Raw genomic sequence first — 20,664 nt, forward strand, 5'->3', positions numbered from 1 at the left:
AAAGTATCTGGTCAAAGCATCAGTACTGTAATCTGATCATTTTTTACAATTAAAAGTCCCATGAAAGGTATATCCCACTAATATGTAACCTACACCAGTGCTCATTCCGGCGTTTAATTTTGCATGAGTTGGACTTCTCAGGAGACAAAAACTTCACTAGAGATGCAAATGTCTTAGCTTATCAGGAGTTGGAAGCCTGCTAAGGAGCGAATGGGAGGAAATACTGAGGTTGAAGCTCACCGAGAAGCTGCCAGTTGCACAGCCTAGGAGTCCAGCTCTGGCTCCTGCCTGTCGTCCAATGTGAGCCCAGTAAAATGCTGCTTGTTTTCAGCTCTTCCTGAGATGCTGCGTTTGATCATCTGCAAGGAAGTGTAGGAAGGACCCTCACTTTTCCCATGGTCGCTCTTTAATCTTGTTCATTTCATATATTGGGAATAGTGGATATGACAGGAAACATCACTCACACTGAGAGGAAAGAAAGGACCTGTTCTGGGGATGAAGAGCTTTGTTTTCTGTCAGGTGTCCCTGTCCCCTGAGCAACCACAGACAATCTCTGCCCCCTCGCCATGAAAAGTAACAAAAAGAAATGAGCAAGTGGAGTTGGAGTGCTTTATCTCTAAGGGGCATAGTAGGCGTAGGTGAGTATAGATTATAAACATAAGTAAAAGAAACACGAAGGGTTCTTTTAGTTGTTGAATACAGCCGACCCAACTGGAATGTGGTGCGGTGCAGCCCATCCTTGACTGGACGCTAAAGACAGCTCGGAGGCCAAAAACCGTGTCTAACCAGAATTATACCCGACAATAAAAGATTACCTTTCCCTTGTTTATTTCATGTTTTCTTCATTTTTGGTCCTGGAGAGATGCAGGACCCCAAAGGCCCCACAACCAGTAGGGAAATGACCGTCACCACCTTTGCAACCCCAGTTTCAGATCACATTGCAGGATGGTTCCTTCATCCATAACAATAACCAGCTGGTTTGGAAGGGATAGGACTTCACCAGCCTGGAGAGCCCAGCAGTCCGCGACCTGCTGAACTGTTTACTGCCCGTTGATGTGTCCCGGTGTCAAACCCTATCTCTACGTCTTACACAATTGGTGTCACTTCCCTGCACCAACATAACGCTGCTCCAAAGGCAGCTGACGAGTTCTTAGAGACATCTTTTTAAAAAGTGTCCTAACTTACTTCACTACATGCATTAAGGTGTAGAAACACTTCCATTTAGTGAGACAGCACTGCCTGGACGCAGCTTGCAAGTTACGTTCTTAGAAATACCTTTATTATAAGTGCTTTTAAAGCTTCACATGTGTGTTAAAGAATGGGGATCACTTTCATTTTCTGATACATTCAGGTCTGAAGGTAGCTTACAAGTAATGTTCTTGGGGACATCCTTAGTGTGGGTAATCTTTTCTAATCCTCACCTGAGGGTATTTTTTCCATTGCTTTTCAGAGAGAGTGGAAAGGAGAGAGAAGCATCAGTGTGAGAGAGACACACTGATTGACTGCCTCCCGCACGCACCCTGACCAGGGCCCGGGAAGAACCCACAACCCAGGCACGTGCCCTGGACTGGAACTGAACCCAGACCCTTCAGTCCAAGGGCCGATGCTCTAACCACTGAACCAAACTGACTAGGGTAGTATGGGTATCTTCAACACTTCATGCATTTCAGAATGGGGACCTCCTCCATTTAGTGATTTAACACTGTTCTGAATGCAGCTTCCAAGCAACATTCTAGAAATATATCTATTACAATGGATCTTAAGCTTGAGAGGTGCATTCTTAGAAACATCTTTACTTGCAAGCGTTCTGAAACACTACATGTGTCACAGCACAGGGGTCAATTCCATCCACTGACATCACACTGGTCTAGACACAGCCTGCAAGTAATATTCTTAATAATGTCTTTATTACAAGTGTTCTTAAACACTTTGGTGATGCATTGCAGAGTGAATTACTCTATTTAGTAATATAGTACTTGACCCAACACAGCCTGCAAGTGGCATTCTTAGAAATGTTCTAATTAGCCCTGGTTCGGTGGTTAGAATGTTGGCTCTTGCACCGAAGAGCTGCAGGTTCAATTCCTGGTCAAGGCCACGTACCTGGGTTGCAAGTTCGATCCCCGGCCCCTGTTGGAACACGTGTGGGAGGCAACCAATCGATGTGTCTCACATCAATGTTTCTTCCCCGCTCCCCCCTCCTTTTCACTCTCTGAAAATCAATGGAAAAAATATCCTCGAGTAAGGATTAACAACAAAAAAAGAAATGTTCTAATTATAAGTGTTGTTATATACTTCAACATGCATTAAAGAATCAGGACTACTTGCATTCACTGATATAACACTTATGCATACGCTTGCAAGTAGCATTCTCAGAAACATCTTTATTGAAGCGTTCTGGACATAACATCCACTGATATAACTGGTCTGAATTTTTAACATATAAAATTAAAAATTTATATTTCTAGGGTTCTTATGTACTTGAGGAGATCGCAGTTACTTCACTATATTCATTACAGAACGAGTGTCACTTCATTCTTGACTATAACACTGTTCTCAGACTGCTTGCCTGTAGCGTTCTTAGAACCATCTTTACAAGTGTTCTTAAACACTTCATGAATTTCAGAATGTGTATCACTTTCATTTACTGAAATGACAGCAGCCACATGTAGCTTGCAAGCTGTGTTATTAGAAACATCCTTAGTGAGACAGCTCTTAAGCATTTTACTACCTGCGTTACATTTTTATTCACCCACATATATAACACTGGTTTGAATGAAGCTTGAAAGCAGCATTTTACAAATATCTCTATTAGAATTGTTTGTAATAACATCACTACCCTCACTACACAATGGGGATCACTTTCACTGGTGAACGGGTTTGAATGTAGCTTACAATGGGCTTTTCTTAGAAACATCTTCATTAGAAGTATTCCCCCTCCCCCATTTTTTGGGAGACAGAGAGAGAGACATTCATATGAGAGCGGAACATAGATCAGCTGCCTCCTGCTCGCCCCCTACTGGGAATTGAGCCCAAAACGTGGGCATGTGTCCTGATGGAAATAGAACTGGCAACCTTTCCACGTGTGGACACACCCAACCAACTGAGCCACACTGGCCAGGGCTAGAAGTGTTCCTTATCGCCACCACATTCATTACAAAGTGTACTTCCATTACTGATTAAAACCCCTCTTATTGCAGCTTGCAAATAGTGTTCTTAGGAATTCATTAAGAATTCACTGCATGCATTACAGAAGGGGTATCGCTCCCTTTCACGGATACAACAGTGATCTAATTGTAGCTGGCAAGTGGCATTTTTAGAGACATTTTATTAAAAGTGCACTTAAACACTTCAATATTTGCATACAGAATGCGATCGCTTACATTGACTGGTACAGCACTGGTCTCAATGCAGTTTGCCATTAGCATTCTCTATAAACATCATTACACATGTTCATAAACACTTCATTACATGTATGGTATGAGGATTACTTCCCTTCACTGATAAAACCTGGGAACAGCAGAGCCTACAAGTTGTGCTTGTAGAAATAGCTTTGTTACAACCGCTCTGAAACACTACCCTACTTGCAGTACAGAATGGGGATTCCTTACAGTGGTTGATGTGACACTGGTCTGAATGCGGCATGCGAGGATCACACTGAGAACATCTCTAGTACAAGTGCTCTTAAACAAGTCACTACATGCATTACAGATGAGGGTCAATTCCTTTTATTGATAGAACCCCGGTATGAATGCAGCATGCAAGTAGCATTTTTAGAAACATCTTTATTACAAATGTTATCAAACACTTCCTACGTGCATTAGAGACCGGGATTACTTCTCACCTATATAACCCTGGTCTGAAATAAACTTCCCAATAACATTCTTAAGAAATATATTGATAAAATGTGAACTGACTTACATCGCCACACTTCTTACAGAATGGGTGTCACCTCAAGTCACTGACATAGCACAGTTCTCAATGCCACTCGCAAGTAGCATCCTCACAAACATTCTTTACCGCAAATATCCTTAAGCAGTCCACGCAGTACACAGTAGGGCCCATTTCCACTTACTGATTTAAAACTATCCTAGTTGTTAGAAACAGCTTTATAACAAGCATTCTTAAACACATCATTACATGCATTACAAAATAGCAATTACTTTTATTCAGTAATTTAACTTGCCTGAGCATAATTTGCAAGTGGCGCTTATAGAGCTATCTTCATTACAAATGTTTTCCAAAACTTTACTATATTAGAAGGGTTCTTAAATACTTCACAGCACGCATTACAGAATGAGCATTACCTCCCCTGCCTAAAATAGCATTACACTACTGCAGCTTGCATGCAGCTTTGTTTGAAACATGCTTGTTTCAAATGTCCTTAAACCCTCCCCGAGATGTGTTACAGAATAGCTGTCCCTTCCAGTCACTGAAATACACTATGCACAGCAGAGCTTGGGACTTTAATTGCAAAACCTAACTACACGTGCTCTTAAACACATTGACACATGGGTTAAAGAATGTGTATCACGTCCACTCACTGAAATAACACTGTGCTCACTGCAGCTTGCAAGTGTGTTTTAGAAACATTACTGTAATTACAAGTGTTCATAACACTACACTATATGTGTTATAGAACTGGTATGACTGTCATGCTGGAAGGAAATTTTTGAAATTACAAAATAATTGCCTTATTTTCTAATACTTTGATAACTCTTAACACATATCCAAAAATCCGGAAGGTGTAATATTGTCATCAAAATGTGACTCACGGTTTCTCATTGTTCCCTGGCTCTCTCTAACCTCCGAATATTAGTTTTATAAGGACTGACATCAAAGTATAGGAGTTCTAATAAAACACTTAATCTTTTTTTATTATAGTAACTATCAAGAAATCACTATCAGTAGATTTTGATAAGGAGAATGATGCCTAACATAGCTTTTTATAACAATATTTTATGCCTATGGCTCCCCAACAAATCATCTACTTAGATTTCTTTCAAAAGCAACCATACTTGTATACTGGAGCCACAGGCAGGGCCATGCTAAAAGAACTTTTACAGCTAATAAACACTTTTTACACTGCGCCATATATTTCTTTGATTTTATTTTCATTTTAGCAAACACTTATTGAGAGCCAGCTAATCTTTGGTTTAAATGCTGAGGACATGGCAGCTAACGAGAGGGTCAAGGTGCTTGCTCTTGAGAGTTGGAGAAAATATACAATAAGGGGACAAATTTTTAAAATTAGTAGAACTTTAATCAGAGTTAAGAGCTATGAAGACAACCTCCCAGGAAGATAGGATCGAGAGAGACAGGGCGCTACAGCAGAGAAGGGAAAGAGAGGACTATTTCTTACGATCTTTTTCCTTTTTGACATTGGTGCAAGCCTGAGTCTGCAATATTTCAGAGCCAGCCTTCATTTTATAAAAATTCATTATTTCTTCTTCCAATTGTCTTCTCTCCTCCTCAAGTTTTATTGTCTCCTCTTGCTGGACTCTTTTAAGATGCTCAAACTTGTCCTGTAGCTGTGAAACAAAGGTGCAGTTGTAACTCAAAGCACAGCATGTGGATATCCCCAGGAACATTCTTGTCTTTTTTCCTGGTTATCAAACATACATTAATCATCAAAGTGGAGCTTGATCTTAATAACAATCTCAAAATTTTATGTTTAAAACAAACATTCAGATATAAATTTTTTTCTCAATTAAATTTTAAATGTCCCATTGAACCAAATTTAATAAAACCTACAACTATAAACAACACTCCGTTTTTAAAATACTTTGTTTTCCAAATGATGTCTATTTTCTCTCTACACTTCCCCACAAATCTCTTCAAATAAAATTTGATAAATTCATGCTCATTAAAAATGCATACATTGAAATATAGCACACACTATGAAACAATTGTTGAGACTGTAAATGCTAAAGACCTTTTCTTGTTAAGTGAAATTAGCATAATTATAGAAACAAAAATCTTCAAGGACCTCATTCAGTTACTTTCTATTTACTTGTGGGGTTTTATTTAATCTGTAGGATTTAAAATAAATCGAATTGGCCATATGAAAGAGATGATATCACCTTGGAGTCCGTTAGAGTTGGGCCAAGGTCTTGAACACGACTTCACTCAACAACGTAAGGATTGCTTGTATGCATCAGAGGAGGTATGGCTTGTATGGTATAAAACTCTAAAGGACACTACAAACTCTAAATAAAACTCTACATTTATTTGCAGTATAACTTTTTGAAAAACAAACAGGCCAGGAGATTCTGCTGCCACAATCTTAATCATCTGGTGTATGTGGCTGTGAAGAACATGAACACAGTATGAAGACCAGTGGTTTTCAACCCTGGGGTCCATTAGAATTACTCAGTGAGCTTGCAAACCTCTCAGTGTCCAGGCTGCACACAGAACAATTACATCAGACTCTCTGAAGCTGAAACCCGGGCATCAGTGCTTAAGAAAATTCCCCAGGTGATTTTATTGTGCAGCAGAGGTTGAGATCATGGTTCTGAATAAAGATTCTTTTTTTCCTTTCTTGGAGTCAGGTGTCTCTTGGAATTACATCTTCAGCCCTGAGAAGCAAATGAGCATCTAGATACAATGGCAAGAATGACTGCAAAGGCTGGGGATGTGAGAGGGTGGTATCTGTTAGTGACGGCAAAAAACAACAACACACTGTGAAATGCTTCTCTTAAAGATGGGAAGGTGAGAGTAGAAATCAGAGAAAGCTAAACTTCACACTAATACATAAGCATTTCGAATATTAACTACTCTGATGAAAAGCCTGAAGTTTTCCCCCAAAACAGGTACAAGGCAAGGATGTCCCCTCTCTCCACTACCTTTCAACATTTACTGGAAGTCCTTGCTAATGCAATAAGACAACAGAAGGAAATAAAACATTACATATTGGGGCAGAGGGCATAAAACCGCCTTGTTCACAGGTAACATGATCATCAATGGAGAAAATGCAAAAGAACAGACAAAAAGAACCTCCTGGAACAAAGGAGACTATAGCAAGTTTGCAGGATACAAGGTTAATATCCAAAGGTTAATTGCTTTTCTAAGCAAGGATCCACAACCAAGATTACTCTACCCAGCCAAATTATCATTTAAAATTGAAGGACATGGGGGTGGGGTAGATGCGGGGTGGAGGGGATCAATGGGGGAGAAGGGGGACATCTGTAATACTTTCAACAATAAAGATAACTTTTTTTAAAAAATTGAAGAACAGATAAAGAGCTTTCTAGACAAGAAAAAGCTAATGGAGATCATCACCACCAAACAGTATTATATGAAATGTTAAAGGGTCTTCTTTAAGATGAAGATAAAAAATATGAACAATAAAATGGCAATAAATACATATCTATCAACAATTGAATCGTAATAAATAAATAAATAACTGAACAAGCAGAACAGAAACAGAATCATAGATACAGAGAATGTTTTGATGGTTGCCAGATGGGAAGGGGTTTGGGGGGATGGGCGAAAAAGGTGAAGGGCTTAAGAAGTACAAATTGGTTGTCACAGAGTAGTCACAGGGATGTAAAAGTCCAGCACAGGGAATATAGGCAATAATAGCCTAATAACTATGTATGGTGTCAGATGGGTAAGAGATTTATTGGGATGATCATTTAAGTTACAATGTCTAATCACTGGAGTATATACCTGACACTAATATAAAATGTATGTCGACTGTAATTGAAATAAAAAACGATTAAAAATTATACTCCAAAATTTTTAAAAAGGTTAATTGCTTTTCTATATATCAGCAATGAATGGGAAGAACTTGAAATTAAAACACAATATCAATCGCATTAACATCCCCCAAAAAAGAAATATTTTGGAATAAATCTAACAAAATATATACAAAAGCCATATGACAAAAACTACAAAACTCTGATTTTAAAAATCAGAGAAGAGCCCTGGCCAGGTAGCTCCATTGGTTAGAGTCTCTCTCGATACACCAAGGTTGAGGGTTCAATCTCCAGTCAGGGCACATACAAGAAGCAACCAGTGAATTCATAAATAAATGGAAAAATTAATTGATCTTTCTCTCTCTAAAAATAAATAAATAAATAATAAATAAATTTTAAATCAGATAAGAACTCGATAAATGGAGAGATATCCCATGTTCATGGATACAAAAACTACAGATTGTCAAGATGTTAATTCTTCCCCACATAATCTAGAGATTCAATGCAATCCCACTCTAAATCCAGCAAGTTATTTTGTGGACACTGATTCTAAAGTTTATATGGCAAAAGAGAAGGCCCAGAGTAGCCAACACAGTACTAAAGGAGAACCGAATTGCAGTGCTGATGCTACTCCCTTCAAGACTGGCTACAGTATCTGACTAAAGCTACAGTAATCAAGACAATGAGATGTTGGTAAAAGAACAGAAAAATAGATCAATGCAACAAAATAGCCTAGAAATAAATGCACATATACATAGTCAGTTGATCTTCGACAAAGAAGCAAAGGCAACCACTGGAGGAAAGACAGTCTCTTCAACAAGGGGCACTGGAACAGCAGAGCACGTACATGCAAAAATATGGGTCCCTTTTTATCTAACCTAATGGAAATTCTGTGATAGCTCGGTTGTCCCTGACTGAGACATCTGGTGTGTAGCACCTAGTTACTACCTTGTTTCTATGTAAAAGGAAGTTCACACTCCAATTTACCTACTGAAACTAAATATTCTTAAGTTGAAACCACACTCACGTAAGAGAAAAATATTTATGATTCCTAATATATTCCTTTGCCAAAAACTATAAGTGGCAAATAATCAAAATTATATTAGTAACCTCTTTTTCCACTTCCTTGGAAACAGAATGGAATGAAACAAAAAAGCAACCCGGTTAACTCACCAACTAAAAGTTCCTTAGTTAATCAAGACTCGCTTTAGTCAACATTCACCCGCTTACATATAAAAGTATAGGAAGTTTTCCAAGGCAGTAGTAGTGTTAGAAAGTACATGACTTCACAGAAGTCAATAGTTTGGATTTGTTATAAATTAAACTTTATGCATGAAAATTCATCTCATAAATAAAATAAATGGGTTTTACAAATTTATCTTAGGGCTTATTAAAGAGAAAATTCTCCAAACGCTCCAGAAAAAAATTACAGGCTGTAATTCTTTTTAAAGGTGTAAATTTTGAAATCTACGTGGTAAATGGCTACTTTTTGAAAGATAGCAAGTTGTCTTCAAAAACATCAACCAAATTCTTGAGATTAAATACCCCAAATTAACAGGACACCTAAAAATGAACACAAATCATATCAAACTAGAAGTACTTGCTTCCTTTTCAGCTTCTTTAAACGCTATTTCCTTCTCCTTCACTCGCTGCATAAACTTATATTTCAAGTCTTCTTCTTCCCTCTGGCATTGGCTGTAGAACTCCTGTCTTTTGGCTTCATAGATCTCTTGAAAACTAAAAAGGAATTTTTATTCGTTTTATATAAAAATGCTAATATAAACCAACACGTAAAAATATATATTATAAATTAAGTCCCATGTGAGAACATTTACCAATATTCTCCCATGTATAGAACTGGAAATTTCTGTATCATGAGATGTAAAACTTAGGCAGGTGCAATGCTGAATGGAAGAGCATATGGAAAACAGAGCCCTGGCAAGATCGCTACTCACCTAATTGGCTGGTTGTCTGGGCCCACATCAGTGAAGCCAATTTTCTGCAGTTTGAAGCGCCTGTACCGTTCATAGTGCTGAGTGTGGGTTTGTTCTTTCAGGTTTTCCGTATTTGTACAAAGAAGCATATCCCGGAGCTTAACAAAGTCACAGTGATTTTCATTTTCCACTGGACAGAGAAATAATAAAGCCACAACACATGATCAACCTCTGGCACTCAGTGAGTTTTACTGAATAAATGTATGCGTGGAAAATGTTTAAAATAGCAGCTAAGAGATCATTCTGATGAGTAGCTAAAATTGTTTAAACCATGTAACCATGTTTATGTAGTACATACCAGTTATAGACAGGGTTTATTAATAGACCAGGAAATTTATTTTTAATTTATTAAGCAAAAAATAAATATGAAACGGTAAAATAACATTATATCATATTAATATATGGCATATGTTTTCTCTAATAATTATGTTAATATACAAACTACCCTCAAGGTTTTTACAGAATGCTAACAAAGAATTAGTATAATTTCATAAAGTAAATAATTTCATTAAGTTAAATCCTGCTAACATAAAGATCTTTATAATTGTACATGCTTAAGTTATCATATTTTATTTATACAAGATATTTATGAGATCAAATTAGTCAATATTTAAAATAAATCAATAAATTCACATGGCTCTCTCCTGTGTTTGTTACATCCAGAAGACTGAGCACAACATATTGTGTCTTGTGTTTGATATTGTAACCAAATTTAATATTCATTAAAATATGTTCTTTTTAACTATGTTTTATAAATTTAAATTTTTCTAATACATCAATTTTAAAAACATTTGGAAACTAGTACAAGTAGAGATAATCCAATCCCTAATAATCAGTACTACAAGCATATAAACTAGACAACAAATGACTGGCTATTACAACACTCCAACTCATCATGATGCTAGACAGCAAATATGGATGTCTAGGTATAATCCAAAGGTAAATTTTATTTATTTATTTATTTATTTATTTATTTATTTATTTATTTATTTATTTATTTTAATTACAATCCTTTTATCTAGTGACCACTTTAAAATGTTTTATAACTTAGGCAGTAACTAATTTATATAACATGTTTTAGGCACTATTATTTAGGCTTCAATATGTTCAAAGTTCTTTTGTGCAAAGCCCTTTCCAACATTCTGAATGTGATGGTTCCTGCGTAAGGAGATAATACGCAGGTGGAAAACGTGTAAAGGGGGAGGTTCTGTCCAGCCTCTGTGGATTTCTACCTAAAGCACCATCCAGCAAATTCCTATGAGAATATGCTGTAATCAAAGTAAGCGTTAGCCTAAATGAAACAGAATCTGTGCTCCTGATTAGTAACTGTTACTTTACTGTTTAGCAACAGTTACCAAGATTGGCTCAAGTTAAAATGATATTTTGAAACCATGATAATATTCATATACTATATATAGGATATTGATAGTATATATCATTATATATATATATATTATATATACACCATATGTTGTATACACATATCCAGTCCAGAGCAAGCCTGCTCACTACCACATTTACCTTGTAAAACTCCCCAAGGGTACTGCCGGCCTCTCACCATCCTTTTGCCAACTTTCACCTCATCCAGACACCCCACCACAGCGAAAGGTAAGTGTTCCTACAAAGGAAGGACAACTGTAATCATGTTTCCACTTCAAAATTACAACTAAATGATAGACCCATCTGAAGACTAGCTGGGCGGAAGGCCTATAACTGAGGATATCAATAGGAACCCACGTGAGACGGGTGGGGGTGAAGGCGCAGAGCGAGCTGCCCACCCCTCCGCGTGGCAGTTGAGAACTGGGAGGATATCTCAGCGGCAGAGGTTCTGCCCTAGGAGCAAGGGGTCCCAGCCGCACACAGGGGTCCCCAGTCTAGAGTTCCAGTGCCGGGAGGAGAAGTCCCCACAGCTTCTGGCTGTGAAAACCAGCAGGGACCGTGGCTGAGTGAGACGGAGGGCTGCTGGCGTCCCAGGCCTGCCTCGTAAAGGGCGGGCGCGGACTCACTGGGGCCGCAGCTTGAAAGGCGCCAGGGACATACACACAGGGCAGAACTGAACTGTGTGGCGTTAGGGTGAGGGCTGAAGGGGTAGCTTTCTCCCAGACAGAAGTGCTGGCAGAAGCTATCGTTCCTTTGCTGAGCCTTCTGCTCACCCGCAGCCTGAAGGCGCCATATCTGAGTCTCCATCAACCTGGCTCACCCTGTTCCCTGGCCTTGGTGAGTTCCTGACACCTCATCCCGCCTAACTTGCCCACCCACCCAAGCCATTTACAGTGACTTTTTCATACACATAGCCTATCTTGGCTCATGCTGCAAACTTCCTAAAATCTCTCAAATGTTTGCAAGCCCAAAACAAGCAACATTTGGCTTCAGTGTGCCCCATGCCTCTTACTAAGAAGCCCCCAAGCCTGGAACTAATGGCAGCTGGCCTCAGTTTGCAGCTTAGCCTCTCCCAGGTTCCTCTAAGCCCAGGACAAGTAATAACCATTTGCAGATCACTTTGTAGCTCATACTAAGTGGCCTTGGACAGGGCACAGGCAGTGGCCTGCCAAAAGGCCCCAAAACCAACACACCAGGTGGCCAGCTTCAGACCACCACACCAGAGCACCACCCAACCATCTCCACAAATGACACATCTAAAGGGCAGACTCAACAGAAAACAGAGCCCCACTAAACTGAATCCTGCTCAGTGGGGTCAGCTCCTCCACTATAGTCATGGTCTGTCCTTACGGCCAATCAGCCTGAGGTTCAATCCTTCCCCTTGAGGCGTCAAAAGCAATCAAGGCTCAACCTCAACAGCAAGGCATACACAACCCCAACAGACACTCTTGGAGCACCCCACTCAGGTGACCATGGAGACTGCGCCATTCGGCTCCATAGGACACCTACTACATAAGGTCACTCTATCAAGGCTGAAAGACATAGTAACTCTTACCTAATGCATAGAAACAAGCACAGGGAGGCAGCCAAAATGAGGAGATAAGAAACATGTTCTAAACGAAAGCACAGAACAGAACTCCAGAAAAATGAAACTAAACAAAATGTAGGCAAGCAATCTACCAGATACAGAGTTCAAAACATTAGTTATAAGGATGCTGAAGAAACTCAGTGAGAACCTCAACAAAGAGATAGGAAGCATAAAAAAAGAAGATAGAAACATTAAAAAGAACCAGTCAGAAAGGAGAATACGATAACTAAAACCAAGAATACATTAGAGGGAATCGACAGTAGGTGAGATGAAATCAGCAACTTAGAAGACAGGGTAGAAAACATCCAATTGGAACAGTTAAAAAAGAAGAAGAAGAATCCAAAAAGATAACAATAAAAAGGGGGTGGGGGGAAGCACAATTTAAAAAACGGGAGAGCCCGGCCAGGCGTGGCTCAGCAGTTGCACATCAACCTAGGATCCAGATTGGGGTTCGATTCCCGGTCAGGGCACATGCCCGGGTTGTGGGCTCGATCCCCAGCAGGGGGCATGCAGGAGGCAGTCGATCAATGACTCTCATCATTGATGTTTCTCTCTCTCTCTCCTTTCCTCTCTCTGAAATTAATAAAGACCTTTTTTTTTTTAATTTTTTTTAAATGGGAGAAGGATCTGAGTAAACATATCTCTTGGGAAGATATACTAATAGCCAATAAGCATATGAAAAGACCAAAATCGTACAATTCCATCCATATTATATGTCCAGATCAGAGAAACCTACAGGGAAAGAATCTGATGTGTGGTCACCTAGGGCTGGTGGAGAGGAGAGCTCACAGGCGGTGGTAGGGGAGAAGGGCTGACTGTACGAGGTTTATTTTTGAGGTGATAAAGATGTGTCCAGCATTGATTGTGGTGATGGCTGTACAAATCTGTAAACAGACTAAAAATTATTGAATTATATACTTTAATGAGTGAATCGTAGGTATGTAAACTATATCTCCATAAAGCTGTTAAAAAAACAGAGTTGATTCTCAGTGAACACTTTTCAAAATCAAAAAAATAAAACATTGCCCTGGCCAGTGTGGCTCGGTTGGTTGAGCGCTGTCCTGTGCACTGTGCACCGAAAGGTTGCCAGTTCCGGTTGAATTTCCTGTCAGGGCACCAGGGCTCGAACCCTGGTGGAGGGTGTGCAGGAGGCAGCCAATCATTGTTTCACTTTCACATTAATGTTTTTCTCTCTCTCCCTCTCCCTTTCTCTCTCTCTAAAAATCAACAAAAAAATCTTTTAAAAAAATAAATAAAACATTTCTCAGACTGGATTTGGGGGAAATACCTTATTTATAGTCTCTTGGTCAGATACAAGTGACAGTATATTACTAATATTGTGACTTGTAGATAATATTTGATTTCCACATGTAAAACAGAATTAATATTTAATAGAAGCTTACATTCATTGAGGAGTTCGCTTGAGCAGTAGTTTTTTCATCTGTTGGGAACTGATATATCTGGATGCCATTACTAATCAATTCGTTCATTATCTTACACTTAAATGCCTGTAAATCACTTTTACAAATTGTATCTGCTTTGGCAATCAGTGGTATAACATTCACCTATTAAGAAAGAAGGAAACAAAGTCTCACCATTGAGGATTTGTTGTTAATCCTGGAATGTTTACAGTCAAAACCTCACAATATCCGACAGCAAATATCTGTTACTAGATAATCACTGACTATAATGCCTTCCTCACAATGTTGCCTTCCAAAATACTCAGTACTTTGGAAGATACATTTTTATGAGAATTCAGGTTTAGAAGTCAATTTTTGTTGTTTTCTCAAACTCTCTTCTATTTCTAACACATCAGGAGTTAGTAAAATGTAAGTGGTAAGATGATGTAATCTATTTAATTTGTTAGCAATTTGATTTCTTATTTAACTGAGTGCTAAAAAGCAGAAGAAACCTTTCATCAAAATCATAAAACAGCCCCGCAGGGCAAGGCTCAGTGGTTGAGCGTCGGCCTAGGATCCAGGAGGTTGCGGTTCGATTCCCGGTCAGGGCACATGCCCGGGTTGCAGGCTCGATCCCCAGCAGGGGGCGTGCAGGAGGCGGCTGATCAATGACTCACTCTCATCACTGATGTTTCTCTCTCTCTCTCACCCTCTCCCTTCTTCTCGCTGAAATCAATAAAGATATTTTTAAAAAATCATAGAACAACTTGTCCTCTACCTGTCACTCATTCGCATCACTGTCTTCATAACTTCATCTAAATCAGAGTTGCATTGGAATAGATCCTTGCTCTACCTAGATATCTTTGCAGAGAGATTTGCTTGTGTTTTCCAAAGACCACCTAAAAATAACAGACTTTTTTTTTGTTACCAGACACTAGAAGCTGAATGTGTGTGTAGGTATGTCTACAGCATCTCGCTAACAAGTATGTTTATTTGTCATTTGTAAAAAGGAATTATTTCTATACAGTATATTTGAGGTTGAAATTTATTCATAACATTTTCTTCCTAGTTCTAAAATATAATTATTCCCGTCTCCTTGTATTTATAGCTTAATAATTAAACTTTGTAGAAAATAACAATATGCTGAATTCTAAAATGTTTTATTACTGTTACAATAAGATACCTCATTAAAGCAAAACTATACACTGTCAAGTTTTGTGATATAAGTAGGAATGTGTAAAAGTCAGTTTTAAATATATTGCTCTTATTTTAGATTCTTCAAAGTACATTTTTTTAAAAAAACCACAAACACCTTGTTCCAATCTAAGGCTTCAATGTTGTAACAGAGATGTTCAAAATGTCTAATTTTGGTATTTTTAAACATTAGCATCCACAGTAAAAAGCAGACAGCTGCTAAGGTAGATTTAAGTCCAACATAAATGCATTGGGTTGTATTGGTGACAAAGCTGGGAAAAGATACTCTCCAGTGACAGTAAATCATTGACACATAAGAAATGAAAAATTTCTATGTTAATAATTCCTCAGGTGTCCAGATTTGAGGAATAAAAGTCACTTATTGCAAGGAAAGCTGATCAAGGAGAGAAGACAATAGCCATACCCGCACTCTTGCCCACCCCTTTATGTAATGGTCCTTGCAAAAATGAGCCATTCCCTGTATCTGTAAATAGCTTGATAATTACAGATGCCCTTAAGATTAAAAACAAACTGTGTGTCCCTGCTTATTGAATATGCTACAAATTGAGAAACTAAGGCAACTCTTAATTTTAACTAAAATTATAGCTTCTTTAAACGACTTGGTGATATATGAGATTAAGTACAAAATTTCTTTCTAGTTTGAACAATACATAGTAAAAGTCAGGCCTTCTTTGATACCCCCTCCCCAGTTTTAGAACTTTTCCTCTCTACAACTGAATAAAGTTGAAAACAGTATGTTTAATCAGGGCTCAGTGCAGAAAAGAATATCATGACATACGTTTCTTTTGTATGTAATTTGACGCTCTGTTGGAAAAACACATATGTTGCACTCTGCATCCTGCCTGATAGGACCAATAGCCAGAATCATGAAAACTTCATGTTTCAAAACATCAGTGGTACCAGATAAGTGTTAATCGGGTTATTTTATAATACTATAGAGTAATTTCAATTTCAAAAATATGGGCAAATAACCACAGACTGAATTACCATTTAATCACAAGAAAAGCTAAATTTATATATATATTTTTAATTTTTTTACCAGCACCTCATTATCTTAATGCATTTTCTAATTAAATTTCTCTAGAAAGCCAGGTAAGATTTAAACTTATTACATGTTGTTTTGGACTATGTCTCTCCTCCCCACATGCATATGCTGAAGCCCTAACCCCTAATATCTCCGAATGGACTGTGTTTGGAAATATAATCTTTAAAAGGGTGATTAAGTTAAAGTAAGGCCATTAGAATGGACCCTAATCCTATCTTACTGGTGTCCTTATAAAAAGGGGAAATTTGGACACACAAAGAAACACCAGATGTGTGCATAAAGGAAAGATCATGTGAGAACACAGTGAGAAGTCAGCCATCTGCCACGGAAGGGGAAAGGTTTCAGAAGAAACAAAATTTGGCAACACCTTGATCTTGAACTTCTAGCATTAAGAACTGTGAAAAAATTAATTTCTGTTTTGTAATAGTTTTCTTAGGAAACTAATACAAATGCTATAAAAATTTACAGAAAAAAATATGATATATGCACATATTACAAAATAAGTTCTTGTATGAGAATGCCTTCAAGATACATACTATGTCAAAATAATTATCAAATCTTGATAGGTTGATAGATTTACCAAGCACACCTTACTGTCAATGTTCTTCAAGGTTAAGAGATCAAGGGCCTTCAGAGAATGTCCTGTAGGTGAAATGAAGTAAAGGCACACGTGGATGCGAGAATCATGGTAGTCAACAAAGGAACGTTTGATTTTCAGTTCTTCTTGAAAGTAGGCCTCAAATTGAGCATCTATGTAGCCAACTATTGGTTGGTAGCTGAAAAATGATTATTTAAACATTTAGCATAACACAGTAATAACATCTGAAGTCTACATTTTTACCATTTAATAAATAGTTAATGTGTACTCAACAGTTTGTCATATAAATAAAAATGTGCACAACACTCTTGCAAAGGTAACAGTCACAAGCCAATAAAGGCCCATGTTTTACATTGTTTATAGAAAGGCAAAATGATCTTTCAATTCAATGTAATCCCAAACAGAAACAAATTTATTTATACATATATGTGTGTGTGTGTGTGTGTGTGTGTGTGTGTGTGTGTGTGTGTGTGTATACATAAAAGTATATGTGTATATATATATGTAGATTGAAGGAAACCAAAGAGACATGTTTCATATGTCGGGTCTTATTATGAGGCTGAAATAATACAGTGTCGTAGCAGCACAAGAATAGATGGACTAAAGCACCAGAGAATTTTGAATGTGATAGAACTTTTCTATGTCATAACTAAGACAGTGGATATACAGCTCTACCCAACTTAAAAACCTACATTTTAAAAAAAGTGTAAAAAAAAAACCAAAACAACAAAACCTACATTTGAAACTTGTATGGTTTTATTAACCAATGTCACCCCAATAAGTTCAATTTTTTAAAAACCCACAGAAATATACACCATAAAAGTAAGTTTTACTATATGTAAAATTTCAGAAGAGTGACATCATAATCATGGCAATGAATACTTCCCCGCTTTTTAACAACTGAAAATCTGATCTATCCACTAACAAAGGTACCTCTGCACTAACAAAGGTACCTCTGTGGGATTTGTGGAACCCAGCACCATATGCCAGGGAACCAGGAGGAGTTTTGCCCGACTGCACACCTGGTAATAGCCAGACCCACCTCCCTACAAGCTGTGGAACCAGCAGAAGCCAGCAAACCTGCCCCAACCCCTCTTTCATGCAGTCAGGGAGAACCTGGAGTGTGTTTACTTAAGCATACACCAACAGATAAAAGATATTTGTAGAAGTTCAGCAATCAAGATGGGAGATTCCATCGGAGCATAGAAAAAAGAATAAATTTGGATGCAGGAGAAGGTAAGAGGAACTTTGCCAGTGTCAACCTTCCCTCAAGGCAGCACAGCCTGGGACTAAAATAGACGGCAGCAATCTCTTCCACAGGGCAAAGGGAGTAAGTGCCCAGCAACTGTAGAGAAATACATTTTTTCTCCAGTGACACCCAGAATATTGAGACAGAAACTCCATAATGGAGGGAGGGAAGAGATTAGGAAAGAGACAGATAAAAATATCAAAGTGCAAATATTAAAGGTCCCTGCTGACTAGGCTCAGGACTTCAGCAGGAAGCTCACTCATGAAATTCTGGGAAAAACTCTGTTTCTGATCCCCACACTGGGCCTGTAGGCACTTCCAAAGGCCAAGTGTTAAACTCACACATCTCCTCATTCTGCAGCTGGCTCTGCGTGCACACTGTCCAGTGCAGTTGCAAGAGTGAAATCTGGCAGATGAAATGTGCTCAGGAAAATCAGACCAGGGTCTGTGAACAGGGGAGAAACAACTTTCTATAAAGCATTTCTAGAAATGCTTTATAGAAAAAAAGAGAGAAATTTCCAGCAGCCAAACATGTGAGCTGTAAGAACTAGAGAGGTAAAATCTTAAGACTTTTTCCAGAATAGTGAGAAAGAAGTGTGCAGCTGGGATATCATACAAAGTCGTAGAAAGCCCCAGATACAACAGGACCAATGAACAGTATGTTGCATCTGACTGCAACTAATAAATATTTGAGGATGTGTCTGCTACTTCAAATGTGTAAGCAGCAATGCAAAAATCCAAGGAACGTGAAGGCTCAAGGAAGCATATCACCAAAAGATAACAATTATCCTCTAGTAATTGAATCAAAGGCTCAGAATTTTGCAATCTATCTGATAAAGATTTCAAAATAACTGTTTTAATGAAACTCAATGAGATATAAGAAAACACAGAAAGATGACTCCATGAAATCAGGAAAACAATACTTGTGAAACATGAGAAATTTCATAAAGAGATAGAACTCATATAAATGATCCAAACAGAATTTCTGGAGCTTAAGAATTCAATGAATGAAATGGAAAATGTGATAGAGAGCATCTACATCAGAGGAGACCAAATGGGGGATAGAATCAGTGAGCTATAGAATAGGAACTCTGAAATAACCCAAGCAGAAAGGAACAACAACAAAAAATAATGAAAAAGAGTGAAGAAAGTCAATGTGATCCAAGGAACTCCATAAAAAATACAGATGTTAGAAAAATTAGAGTTTCAGAAGGAGAAAAGAGAGAGAAGGAGGCAGAGAGTTTATTTAAAAATATAATAGCTGAGAATTTCCCAAACATGGGGAGGAATGGAAATGAAATAAAACTATAAAAAGTGGACATAACTCTACTTCACATAAATTTCATAACCATAATGACAGTGGTGAGGAAGAACTTACCAAAGTAAACAAGCCAGTATTTTAACCGACTACAATAGGGCAAAGAACAAAAAGAACTGGACGCAAACACTGTATTCTTCTTAGTAAATTTATTTCTAACAAGGAGGTGGCCAACAGGTCTAACACTACTTAATGTGCATACTAAGGTTAAATGAACATTTGAATACATTGTAGATATGGGAATCCACAGTTCTCACTGTTGGGGAAAGAAGTTACCACCAAGGAAATGTGATACATATACACAGGGTGGGGCAAAAGTAGGTTTACAATTGTGAGAACCTGAAACACAGAGTTTACTCTTGTATCATTATTTGTTAATTCTTGTATTATTTTCCATAGGAACAATTGTAAACATGTAAAGATAAAGGGAAGCTGGGCGAAGTGTGTACAAAAATTACCTGTTTGGGCAATGCTCCTGTAAACATTAAACTATCTCGAAGTTAAAATTTCTGGAAAAAAGGTTGGTGGGCATGTCAAAAGGGCCTAGGAATTAACTGAAAGCTCACTGAAAGAGCCCCCAATAGCCAAGACTGAAAAAATTTGAGCAACTAAATGAATATCTACAGTTTTGTATTATAACTCACAAAATAAATATCCTGAAATTTAACTTAGATAAATAAATAATTGAAAAATAAATAAATGAGAAAAGAAAACTCTCCCTTAGAGAAGACTTCCAATTAATAAATGTAGGAGGAATTAGAAAAATACAGATTCAACATCCAAACACTACAGCAATAATTGCTACACAATGGATGCTTAAAAGAACAGGTGAAAATTTTAGGAGAAATAGGATATTTTCATAGCCTCAAAGTATCATTTCCCAAGTTGTTTATTCATTACAAAGGTGAGAATTATAACATATTATAACAGTTGAAAAACCCTGTAGATAATCTCTTAATCTTAATCCAGGTTAACAGCACTAGCAATGAGACAAATCCACAGAATGTATCCACTGTTATGATACACCAAGAAAGGCAAACCAACTCTGTGGTATTCTTGAAAAATTACACAGCCTCTCTAATCATCAGGGAACCCAACTAGAAAATCATTGTACAGCCCTGGACGGTGTGGTTCAGTTGGTTAGGCATCATCCCGTGTGCTGAAAGGTTGCCGGGTTCGAC

The 20,664-nt window shown here is 38.0% G+C and overlaps 1 protein-coding gene across 1 annotated transcript in view; it reads right to left on the bottom strand.

Moving 5' to 3' along the window:
• Positions 1-5,267: 5,267 nt before the first annotated feature.
• SEPTIN14 (septin 14) overlaps positions 5,268-20,664 on the bottom strand; it is a gene marked incomplete at its 5' end in the record, with an annotated part of 32,143 nt that continues 16,746 nt past the window's right edge. The window contains 7 exon segments of the mRNA XM_081132684.1: positions 5,268-5,522; positions 9,298-9,301; positions 9,303-9,434; positions 9,653-9,821; positions 11,213-11,309; positions 14,063-14,224; positions 16,909-17,095. Coding sequence (XP_080988810.1) covers positions 5,349-5,522; positions 9,298-9,301; positions 9,303-9,434; positions 9,653-9,821; positions 11,213-11,309; positions 14,063-14,224; positions 16,909-17,095 — 925 coding nt within the window. The 3' untranslated portion in view covers positions 5,268-5,348.

This window comes from Miniopterus schreibersii, assembly GCF_964146895.1.
Source record: "Miniopterus schreibersii genome assembly, chromosome: 3".
In the NCBI taxonomy this organism is placed as follows: domain Eukaryota; kingdom Metazoa; phylum Chordata; class Mammalia; order Chiroptera; family Miniopteridae; genus Miniopterus; species Miniopterus schreibersii.